Raw genomic sequence first — 12,939 nt, 5'->3', positions numbered from 1 at the left:
TTCCAGATTACTAGGCTAGGAACAGGGATGAATTGTAATGAAAGGAAACATTCACTGTAGGCCAGAAATGTTCGATCCATAGCTTTACTATGCTACATGTGCACATTCAGATATGTTCAGAATGGACAGCTGGCCCAAATTGAAAATACATCAATGTTACCAACAACATGCATTTATATAGCGCCTTTAACGTAACAAAACGTCACAAGGCGCTTAAGAAGAGCATTATCAATAAAAATATTTTTGACACCGAGCCATAGAAGGAGATATCAGGACAGATGATCAAAAGCTTGATCAAAGAGGCAGGTATTAAGGAGCATCTTAAAAGAGGAGCGAGAGGTGGCAAGGCATAGAGGTTTAGGAAAGGAATTCCAGTGATTAAGGCTAAGGCAGCTGAAAGCACGGCCGCCAATTGTGGAGCGATTAAAATCGGGGGTGTGCAAGAGGCCAGAATTGGAGGAGGGCAGTGATCTCGAAGGCTTGTAGGGCTGGAAGAGGTTACAGAGATAGGGAGGGGTGAGGCCACGTAGGAATTTGAAAACAAGGATGAGGATTTTAAAACTGAGGTGTTGTCGGACCAGGAGCCAGTATAGAAGTTTAGTAATGCTTTTCTACTTTAATTTTTTCTTCAGTTATAGACCTTTCAATGGGCTGATTCAGAACCTTGTTATTCTCTTAACTCCAAATTTGTAATTTTGACAAAAAAACTGCAATTTTGAATATTGGGCCAAAGCTTGTTTTACTTGTTCATATATTTAAGTATTTCACAGTTTCTTATATATTTTTAAGCACAAAAAAAAATGCTGTGGCAATTTGTTCCCAGTTTTGAAGACCACATAGTTTAAGAATTCAAGAGGTTGCGACATTAAGGTAAGTAGAAATCATACCACTGCAAACTGCACAGACAAACAGCATATTGCCCAAACTTCAAAAGGCATATCCTCTCTTATGAAAGCTGTGCAAGTCAGCCCTCTAGTGGATTCATTGAATTCTTTCGCTTTGATTTATTTCAACAGCATTCCTTTCATCGACCAAGCTTCAGCCTCATTCATTCAGTCAAGTCACAACACACAATGTCTGGGATGTGGAGGGAGAGAAAGAAAATGGGACAGAAAAGGAACAGCAGCGAACAGGGCCACATGTTGAAGCATAATAATATACTTCCTGTAGGCCACTCCTGTAGACAGGGAGCTGCATTAATGGAAACCACAGGCCTATTTGTGAGTTCCCATGTTACCTTGCAACCACACTCCAAAATATGGGCCCGAAATTTGCGGTCAGCGGCGAAGTGAAGACTTTCGTCGCTGGCCCCGAAGTAAGCTTCGAACAAAGATCTCGCGAACTCTGTGGCGAGAATTTTGGGTTTTCCGACATGTAATTGAAATCAGCATATTGCCCAAACTTCAAAAGGCACATCCTCTCTTATGAAAGCTGTGCAAGTCAGCCCTCTAGTGGATTCAATGAATTATTTAGCTTTGATTTATTTCAACAGCATTCCTTTCATCGACCGAGCTTCAGCCTCATTCATTCAGTCAAGTCAGAACATTAGTTAATGTTGCAAGTTAATGGGGAGTCCCAGCGAAGAGCTGCTGTGACGTCAACAAGCTGTCTAAGCAGTCCATCAAAACGCAGAATTCTCGCAGACAGCTAACCAGGAAGTGGGTAAGTTCCTAAAATGCAAACTTTTAAAAAATGTTACAGAGAGCAAAACAAAGATTAGGGCTCTCACATGGGGAAAAGGCATACCTGAAATAAAGTTGAACAAAGTTTTAAAAAAATGAAAATTTTCATTAAAGTTTCTTAAAATTTTTAATTTTTATTAAAATGGATAAATTTCACACTGCACAATAGTAAAATTCATTTTTCAGGGCCATAACCTTTGCTTACCAGTCAATATGCTGTTAAAGCCCCAGTTACACCCAATCCAAAAGGGTCTAACTTTTAATGGGGTATTTAACAGTGTAATTACTGTGGAAGAGCCAAGGTTTTTGTCAGTTTCCATGATTTGAGAAATTACACTGATTGCCGGCTCTGGGGCGGGCGGGCGGGGTGCGGTGGAAACAGCGCAGCCTGTGGAGGAGCAGTGAATGACAGACCGCAACATCAGGATTTCCGTATTAGGCTGCTTATGCGCTACCTCCTGAAGTTGCAGTCAGTTTTAAAGGCAAAATGACAGGGAACGCTGCCAGTTCGCTGTCATTAAGACCGCAAATTCCGGGCCATGTTACTTAGTTTAGAGATTCACTGTAATGATCCATATTTCATGTAAATAATGTGCTTTTCCTGACATTAAAATTCACCAGGTTTTGCCGTTAAGAATGGATTGATCTGAAGTACCTGATATAATTGTATGCTTTTCTGAAGTTGTTATCCAGAACAGCAGCTGACAGGCCAAAGTATTCCAACTCTTTCCGTTTCTGCCTATCATCATAAAACGAGTAGTACTCCAAGGAAGAATCAACCAAGAGTTCAGCTTCTTTGAAACGTTTGAGGTCACACAAGGTGTAAATGGCTTTTAACAATAAATTCCACCAGTCATCCTTATTCAGTACACTAGTTTTGCCTGGTTTAAAAAGGATACGGAAGTATATAAGTTATCTGTTTACGACTGGAAAAAAAGAGCATAATGTGTATAACTTAAATGAAATCAAAATGATGTAGCAGCATAAGCGAATTACACAATGCCAATTAAAAAGGCATAATTTAAAGGGGAAAGGAAGTGTACAGGTACTGTTGTTCAAAGCACTTCCCTTTTTTCTGCAGAACAAAATGATGCCCTTACGAAGAGATTTGAAATTTAAAAATATTCCGATTTCATTTGCTCCAGTGGGATCTCACATCCTGCTAAGCCAATGCAGTGTCATCAATTACAGGGAACAATCCCATGTATCCTGGAGTGACTGCTGAAAACAACAGAGGGGGCACTTTGAAAGCAGTGTAAGGGATTCAAATGTCAATTTTGTTGCTGCCACGGACACATTTGCGTATGATGTTCCTCCTTGCTAGGCCACCCACTACGAGTCCTGGAAAAGCACCACTGAAAGCAGCTTTTGGGAGGGCTGACTCTTTAAACAGGCCGAGGTCACTCTGAAGCTGTCCAATCCAAAAACTACACCACAGGCTGGAGATTCCTGCTAATTTTTATTTGGCCAGCTGAGCAACTGATACCCGTCACCATGCTTCAGAGTTTCCACAATTAAGCACAATTTTTATTTTGTGATATGGAGAGCACTCTCTCTCCCTGTAGGAACACAACCTACGTACCTAAACCCAGAGAACTTAGCTGTACATTGGCACGAGAACAGAGGTTTTCTAAAAGCACACAGGTTGACTGGTAAGCTTCCCACTGCTTGTCCACTTAGGACTACTTCAACAGCTAGGGCACTGGCTTGCAAGGTATTTTGTATCAATTGGGAAGAATTCAGAATCCTAACAATAGGCCTACCTCTCCATGTCCAATCAATAAGCCAGGTTGGCTGGTCAATCAATAGCAGTGCCCTGGAATAGTGCAGACCTACTGGCTTAGGTATTAGATTAGCCACACAGGATCATCTATGTTCCAACTTTCTTTAACTAGACATGTCACCTTGGAGCCAATACAACCCCAAACAAACCCCACTTACCTTACCAAATTAGGATATTACTAGTTGTTCGGACAACTAACAAGGGTGAGTTTGAGCTCTCAAAATCAGGGAGATTAACATTGAGGTTCCATTCATTCAGAAGAAAAATCTGATAATCATTGGTTGGAATTCAATGTTTAGTGAACAGCAACAAATAAAGTAGATAAATGTCTGGTTGATCCAAAAACATACACAGCCTTTGCTCTTTCCAACATTTAACTAATTTCTGCAGTGAAATAGTAAATGAACAATGATCAGATTCAGGTTCATTGCACTTATACGCAAGTTGCCTTCATTGACCAATTTGAAATTAAATCACTTTCTTTAGGTTTCACTATTTAATCATCAACTGTATTTCTATAAGTGCTCTAATTAATGTATTTGAAATGAAGATACAAATCCTACCTGGCTCCCACCAAGAACTCCACACTCCAATTCATGATTCCATTCCCCCACCTTGCTGTTCACTGGGGCTGAACCCAATGATGGGCAACCGTGGTATCTGTTTGACCCTTAACTGAGCTTCAAACCCTGTGCTGCTGAGAGGCTTCTTCACGCCTTTGTTAAGCTCAATTACTCCAATGGTCTCCTTGCCAGCTCCCCAATTTCTATTCTTCATAAACTCTGTTATTACACTCTGCTCCCTGAGCAACCCTGTCCTTGCACACCTCCATTAGTGCCCTATTCGCTAATGCATCCTCATTTGCACTCAAGCTCTCTGCCTCTGTCTACTAATTATTTCTCTCTTCTTGAAAAGCTTCCTCAAATCTCTCTCTTTGACTATACCTTCAGTGTTTTTTTTAAAGTTTACTACAAAAAATACCATTCTTCCTCTTATTGTGCCTGATGCAGTTGTTAGATTGGTCACTGTGAACAAATGGAATACAAGATATGGAATTAGAGAGGCTGCGTTTCCTTACCCTACTTCGGTGCACACCATGTATTCACCAGGGGCCTTTGTAATTTTCAGGGTGTCCAAAAAATATCAGGAAGGCTCTTGGGTAAAATATGCCATCATGGTGGGCATCTGCTTGAGTCCTCAAGGAGGATTACACTCAATGAGGACTGACAGTTCATGAGGTTAAATAATATCCGCGTAGGAGTGTGTGATGTGGAATGGGATTGTGGAAAACAAACAAACAAACAGTTACGTGCAGTGCACATTACTTAGGACCACTCTGGGGCAGACCTGTAGGATTCTGTATCACCTCCTGATTCACAGCTCTTAAGTGTGCTGAGTTCAGACAGTTTGTCAATTTCCATAGAACACAAGCCCCCAGCACAGTAATGAAATTACTGTCCATCAACTTAATTGACATAATCAGCATGGAGCTCTGAAAGTTAGACTGCAAAGAATGGAAATGTCATGAGGGGTTGTAGATAATCAAACACATACAATTGAAGAGTTCTCACTTAGTATCACTGACCTAGTGACACATACAGCTGATTATATCAGTTTAGTGATAGATCTCATTGTAGATTAGCACCAGACCAGTTTGTCTGGGATGAGTGGTTTGAAGTCAAAACACCACATGGTTACAAGTTTTATTCCTTACCTTTAACATCCAAATATGCAGCTTCCTGATCATCAATGTCACTAACTTTATCTCTCGAGTCCTTTGCAAGATACAGGTGTTTTCCCCCATTTTTGGACCTTGAAACCAATGAAACTTGAGCTCTGCTCATTGCTACCTACAATCAAAATCAATTTCATATGCTCTTCATTTAGGCACAAATTGCTCCGTAAATCATTTTTACTTACAAAAAAAAAATTCAATAACAGCTAATGTTCCAAGGCAATGACGTTTCTACTCCATTCCAAACAAAGTCTCCTTAAAGAGGGAGTCCTGCCTTCAATAATCTAAACAAAAAGTTACAAATTGTTGGCATCTTTTAATTTTGTCTGGCAGTTTTGGCTGTTTTCCTTCACTCCAAAACAGTGAGTGTTAATGACAAAGAGGAGCAACATTCAGAGGCACAAAATCACAGCTAATCTCCACCTTATCTTCACCAGATAGCCACACAAGTGCAGTGTGTGGGAGTCAAACTGAACACTTAACATTCATTTTCAACGCAAGATGCCTTAGCAATTGTGTTGTTTGAACTCTGCATATTAATTTTATTCCTTTATTCTGTCGGACAATATTATCAGCATTCGGTGTTTAAGCGTGTTGATTTATTGTACAAATATGCACTATTACGCCACCATGTTGTACCCTTCTGGAAATGACATGTTGAGAATATTCATGAAAATCTCAAATGTAACTGTTTTTATCCTGGACAGCTAATCGGTAAATGTTTGCTAGTTTTACTGTTTCAACTTGTAATCTTCTAATTTGCAATTATATAAAATGTGAAAAAAAATTAAACTAGTCAGTCAACCCAGACCATTCTAATTTACTTTCTAGCAGCCAACTAAAGGTCGAGAAGCAGGTCTTCAATTCTTCACCATAATGGGAAAGGAACGCTAGAGGACAGAATATTAAAAAAAATATATAAAATATTTACCATCTTAAAAGGGAACTTGATGGTGCAACTTATTTTTTTTAAATTTTGCCCCACTTCTTTTTCTTCCAATTTTGTCCCTTTTCCCTTCTGAAGATCTTGACACTTTGAAGGTTCACTGTTCTATTAGTGCCCTGTGATAGCTCACCCAACCAGCCATTATTCATGTGTCAGCCTTGGCAGCAAGGGGAAAATCACAGCTAATCTCCACCTTATCTTCACCAGATATCCACACAAGTGCATTTCTGGTATCATTATTGAATTGTGATCACGTACAGGAGCCCTGGCTGATTTTCCTTTCCCTAGCCCAGGGTGTTGAGGTCAACTGTAGTACCTCTACTGCTGCCCAAGCAGAGTTCTGCTAACTCAGCACAGAGCAGGATTAATCCTGGGGCCATCGCAGTCTGTATAGCTTAACTCCTCATTTAATTTGATCTTTACGAAGCCTCACCACACCAATGAAGATGAGATATACTGTAGTTATTGTAATGTTTAAGGAGGGAACTATCTTTTACAGCTCATGTATACTGAAGTACCGGCAGTGACCACACCTGTATATAACACTGAGTAGTAATCTGTACAGATCAGTTGCAGTGTGAGCCACGTTGAGTAAACACCTGTTGTACCGTTCTCCGCAGTCTGTGTCTTATTATACACGGACGTAACATTGGCGGCGAGGCAGGTTCGAACCTACCTGCAACTCTGCATCACCTCCCGGGGATTCGTTCCTGGAGATCAGTGGATTGGAGGTCAAGGCCAGAGACTCGGGCGTCGACCACGGGCAACCGCCCAGTCATCTAGCAGAGACTCGAGAATTGCGGGGGAGGCTGTCGAGAACCAGGCTTGGCTTTCCAGTCGAGGTGGTCCAGCGAAACGGGCTGGCAACAGGTAGTGCGCAGACCCTTCCCGGACAGCGGCGGGCTAGAGCCCGACCGAGCGGCACAGCAAAGGGCCGAGCAGCGTCGACGGGGGAGAGAGAGAGAGAGCAGAGCGCACAGGGCGCAGCCGGTGTTCAGGGGCCGAGCAGCGTCGGAGAGAGGGACGCGCAGAAACCCATGAGGCGCCGCCATTGCCACGAGGACCGCCGAGAGCGGCGTTGGCAGCAGCGCAGGAGAAGCGCGCAAAACCTACAGGGTGCCGCCATTGCCACGAGAACCGCCGGGAGCGGCGTTGGCAGCAGCGGGGGAGGAAGGAAAGCGTGGGAGATGCCATTTTAAACCACACCCAAAATGCCGAAGAGTGGCAGTATCACCGCATCTGACAATGAAGTCGAAGATTGGACTACATATGTCGAACGAATAGAGGTGTACTGCAAGGCAAATGAGGTGTCAGATGACAAGAAAGCGTCGGTATTGTTAAATTTAATGGGTGCAAAGACGTATGGTTTATTACAAAATCTAGTAACCCCAACGAAGCCAACGGAAAAGAGTTTTGAAGACAGAGTAACGATACTAAAGGAACATTTAAACCCCACACCGCTGCTGATAGCAGAAAGATTCAAGTTTCACAAACGGAACCAGCATAAGGATGAAAGCAATGCTGATTATTTAACAGAACTGCGCAAACTATCGAAACACTGCCAGTTTGGAGCGGGACTGGCAGATACCTTAAGGGACAAGTTTGTGTGTGGGCTTCAAAGTGAAGGAACCCAGAAACGGCTTTTATCTGAAAAGGACCTTACGCTGGAAAAGGCTTTCAGCATTGCGGTATCATATGAAGCAGCAGCACGGGGCGCTGCAGAGATACAACAGAGACCGCAAGAATATGCCACAAACGAAATGTCATATGGAACAGAGAAGTGCTATCGCTGCGGCAGAACAACACACGACCAGAATGATTGCTGGTTCAAAGACAAAGTGTGCAGACAGTGTGGAAAAGTAGGACACATAGCACGAGTCTGCAGGTCGGGAAAGAAAACCAGCAATAAGAAACCGACCAAAGGAAAGTACAAGAAGGTACATAAGATGACGGAGAATAGTTCAGACGAACAAAAGAGTGATAACGACTCCAAAAGCAGGAAACTGAGTTGTCTGAAACTACATAATGTGATCACAACGGAGGATCACCGAACCATTTGGGTCACTCTCAAGTTAGCAGGAGTCCAGGTAAAGATGGAATTGGACACAGGATCAGCCCTAACAGTCATAAACCGACGGGACTACGAGCAGCTATTCTCACACATACCCTTGAGAGACACAAAAATTATTTTGAAGACGTACACGGGGCAAAAAGTCTACCCCAAAGGAAAAATAAGGGTGACCGTTATATATAACGGTAAGGAAACACCAAAACTAGACCTGTATGTATTGCAAGATGGAGGACCACCATTACTGGGACGTGAATGGATCCGGAAAATACAACTGGATTGGCATTCCATACAGGCACTGACTGTGGCTGACAAAAAGGATGACGATGTCACACCTGGGCGACTGTCAAAAATCCTAACTGACGCGAAAGAAGTGTTCCAGCAAGGACTCGGAACACTAAAAGGCATGACAGCGACGATTAAAATTGAAGAAAACGCAAGCCCAAAATTTTTTAAGGCCAGACCGGTACCTTATGCGATCCGCCCAGCCGTCGAAGCAGAGCTGGAGAGTCTGGAACGTTCAGGTGTACTGTCCAAGGTAGACTGGAGCAAGTGGGCTACACCCATCGTCCCTGTGATGAAAAAGTCGTTGAGCAGCACGCCTGGGGAACCAAGGACGGTTCGCATCTGTGGGGACTTTAAGGTAACAGTGAACCCGGTCCTTCACACCGTACAATATCCACTTCCGCGGATTGAAGATGTTTTCGCCTCGCTATCTGGAGGGAAACGCTTCACTAAGATTGATCTGGCCCAGGCGTATCTGCAAATGGAGGTAGAAGAAGCATCAAAAAAATACCTCACAATCAACACCCATAAAGGTCTCTACCAATACAACCGGCTGGTATTCGGGGTAGCATCAGCTCTGGCTATTTGGCAGAGGGCAATGGAACAAGTCCTGCAAGGGATCCCAGGGACCCAGTGTTATTTGGACGACATCCTGGTCACGGGCAAAAATGAAAGTGATCATCTTGCTAACCTGGAGCAGGTGCTCACTAGATTGCAGGAATATGGGCTCCGAGCTAACCGCCCCAAATGCGAGTTTTTTAGAAAACAGATCTCGTATTGTGGCCACGTTATCGATAAAGAGGGGTTACATAAGTCCCCAGAGAAGACTGAGGCAGTAGTCAAGGCTCCAGCACCGGAAAATGTGTCACAACTGAGGTCGTTCCTCGGGCTGGTAAACTACTACCATAAGTTCTTGCCAAATTTGTCTACAATACTACACCCACTGAACACCCTAATGCAAACTGGGGTGCCATGGAAGTGGAGTGACGAATGTAGACGAGCTTTCCAGAAGAGCAAAACACTAATCACATCGAAAGAGGTACTGGCCCATTACAACCCAGCATTACCAATTCGGTTGGCATGTGATGCGTCACCCTACGGCATTGGAGCGGTGATGTCGCACAAATTCTCGGACGGCTCAGAGAGGCCAATAGCCTTCGCGTCACGATCACTAACCTCAGCCGAGCGTAACTACGCCCAGATTGACAGGGAGGCCCTCAGCCTAGTGTGGGGAGTGAAAAAGTTCAATCGCTATCTGCACGGGCAGAACTTCACCTTGCTGACTGATCACCAGCCTCTTGTCTCCATTTTTAATCCGAAGAAGGGCGTTCCGGTGATGACTGCGCAACGACTATAAAGATGGTCACTTTTTCTAGGAGCGCACCACTATGAGATTGAATATAAGGGCACGAAACAGCATGGAAATGCTGATGGGCTATCACGCCTGCCACTGTCTACTGCGGAGGAAGCACCAGCAGTGGATCCTGTCGAAATATTCCATTCGACTATAGTTGAATACCTACCGGTAACTAACGCTTGTATCGAAAAGGAAACCTGAAATGACCCGACACTGTCTCGGGTATATGATGTGACGATGAAGGGATGGCCAGCACATGGCAACTCACTGTTGCCAGCATTCTCGACAAGGAGAGAACAGCTGTCAGTGTGCCGGGGGACCTTGATGGGTTTCCTCCGGGTGCTCCGGTTTCCTCCCACAGTCCAAAGATGTGCGGGTTAGGTTGATTTGGGTTGATTTGGCTATGATAAATTGACCCTTTGTGTTTGGGGATTAAATACGTGGGGTTACGGGGATAGGGTGGGATATGTGTCGGTGCAGGCTCGATGGGCCGAAATGGCCTCTATCTGCACTGTGAGGATTCTGTGATTCTGTGATGTGTGGATCCCGAGTGGTAATTCCACCCAAGTTAAGGGATAGAGTGCTCAATGAGCTTCATGAGGGTCATCTGGGAGGGGTAAAGGTGAAAAGCCTAGCCAGGGCTTATGTGTGGTGGCCGGGAATCGATAAACAAATCGAGGACCTGACCAAGAGCTGCTCAGGATGCCAGAAAGTCCAAAATGCACCACCACAGGCCCCTCTACACCCATGGGAGTGGCCCTCATCTCCATGGCAACGGGTGCATATTGATTTTGCTGGTCCATTCATGGACTCAATGTTTTTAATAGCCGTGGATGCACACTCGAATGGCCTGAGGTGGTCAAAATGTCCTCCACCACCACGGAGAAAACTATTGCAGTCCTACGGACCATTTTTGCCAGGAATGGCTTGCCAGAACAGATTTGCTCCGACAACGGACCACAGTTTGTGTCCGAAGAGTTCCGGAGGTTCTTGAAAAAGAATGGGGTAAGGCATTACACATCCGCCCCGTATCATCCAGCCACAAATGGATTGGCTGAGAGGTTCGTACAAACCTTTAAGGCGGCAATAAAGGCTATGTACAATGACAACATTCCGCTGCAGCACAAGGTGGACAATTTCCTGTTCGCCTACCGGAATGCGACACATGCAGTCACCAACCAAGCCCCAGCCATGATGTTCTTCAACCGAAGGTTAAGATCTCGCCTGGATTTGCTCAGACCAAACGTACGAAGAGATGTTGAGAGTAAGCAATTCCAGCACATCCATGAGAAGCCAACAAGGAGCTTCAATGTAGGGCAACCAGTCTTGGCCCGCGACTACCGAACAGAAAAATGGCAGCCAGGAACGATATGCACACGGCAGGGCCCACTAATGTACACAGTGGACGTTGGGGAGAGCATCGTGAGACGCCATGCTGACCAGATCCTAGAGTCACAGGAACAAGTCAACCCCATGCCTCGCCCATACGTACCTGGTGATGAGCCCGACGTACAGGTCGCATCTACCCCAGAAACAGTAGCATCGGAAGCTGATGAACCAACCGACGACAGGGGGCCAGAATCGCCTCCGCACCAAGAGCAAGACACTCGGGAAAGGCGCTATCCAGAAAGGATCAGGAAGCCTCCCCAAAGACTGAATATATAAATAGACTATTTTCAGCTAATGTTGCATGCTAAAAGTGTTGATTGTAATTAGTTTGATATTTAATTGTTAAATGAGTGTTATGGTACTGTTAATCTAAAAGGGGAGGAATTGTAATGTATATACCTTTAAGGGGGGAACTATCTTTTACAGCTCATGTTTACTGCAGTACCGGCAGTGACCACACCTGTATATAGCACGGAGTAGTAATCTGTACAGATCAGTTGCAGTGTGAGCCACGTTGAGTAAGCACCTGTTGTACCGTTCTCCGCAGTTTGTGTCTTATTATACACGGACGTAACAGTTACATTATTGTACAGTGCATTATTATGCAAAAACAAGGTGATTTGCGTTTACTCGGAAGTTTAGCAATGTTTTGGCATAGGATAATGGTGAGTGCTAACATTAACCCTAATGAGAATCGGCAACAGAACTTTTTATTGTTGCCATTTGATTAGATGTAGGTTTACATACCATTTAATCTTTACTAGTGCTGACATGAAGATTCTGAGCTGGGGAAACTGCATACACAAAAATATATACATACAAATACACACACTTTATCAAAGTTTGCAGTAACAACAATGTTATGTGCATCTAACTGGCACAAAATTTTGCTATTTTTCCATACAGTTCTAATAATCCAGCCTTTTGAACATTTCGCCTCTGCTAATTACTACAGACAAAAGATTCATTCTGCAGACTTGAACAGGTGCAATATTAAGAGGATTCATGAGCATAAATGCAAGTAAAAGAGGCTACTTTACTTTGGTATTGTAAGTTGCAGATCAATTTTCTTTTTGGTTTACAAAGATTCTCTCTGAGGATTTGTGAAACAAGAGTGAAATTGCAACTCACCTTTAGAAGCATTGCTAGCATTGCAAGTAAAGCATCCACATAGTCAGGCAACTTCTTTTGGGAATACAGTAAGGTAGAACGATGGAGTAATAGCTTCAGTTCCTGAATGATATACAAGATATTACTGGAGTATGAGATAACCTGACAATTAAATGCATTAATGAGAGGAGAAAAAAAATGAAACCCGGCCCAATTTCTCTTGAAGAATACTGTTTATAAATGGCTTACTGACAATCTTTCATACAATAGGTTATAATAAGCATTATAAATTCTACAGAATAAGTGGCTGTTATTGTTGAAAGTACTATTACTTGCCCTGTAGCCCCAACCCCAACCATTCTGCAGGTGCTTTGACACTTTCTTTATGAGTATCATCAATGCCACTTTGATCAGCTAACAAGAGCCATCATTTTCACAGGGCAGTGTCACTTTCTCTCTTTCCCCGACTTCTTTAGATGGGATACCTCAGTCACAGATTGTACTTCATTTAGCAGCACTACCAAATTGCAAATCTCACCAACTAAGGAATACAAATATTGTCAGGCAGACTTGCCACGACAACC

General features: G+C 43.6%; 1 protein-coding gene across 3 annotated transcripts in view; it reads right to left on the bottom strand.

Annotated features, from left to right (window-relative positions):
* The window catches only part of gtf3c3 (general transcription factor IIIC, polypeptide 3), a 75,057-nt gene that overhangs the window by 16,476 nt on the left and 45,642 nt on the right, over window positions 1–12,939 (bottom strand). For all 3 annotated transcript variants that reach the window (XM_085985824.1, XM_085985827.1, XM_085985826.1), the window contains exons 12-14: window positions 12,377–12,478; window positions 5,180–5,315; window positions 2,338–2,563 (exon numbers count right to left, since the gene is read on the bottom strand). In XM_085985824.1, the coding sequence (XP_085841950.1) occupies window positions 2,338–2,563; window positions 5,180–5,315; window positions 12,377–12,478 (464 nt within the window). The remainder of the gene's footprint in view (window positions 1–2,337; window positions 2,564–5,179; window positions 5,316–12,376; window positions 12,479–12,939) is intronic.

The sequence above is a fragment of the Somniosus microcephalus genome, chromosome 4, assembly GCF_052327205.1.
Source record: "Somniosus microcephalus isolate GS21.2 chromosome 4, FLI_Smic_1.0, whole genome shotgun sequence".
NCBI lineage: Eukaryota > Metazoa > Chordata > Chondrichthyes > Squaliformes > Somniosidae > Somniosus > Somniosus microcephalus.
Note: the sequence above shows the minus strand (reverse complement) of the source record. Positions and strands in the feature narration are given on the sequence as shown.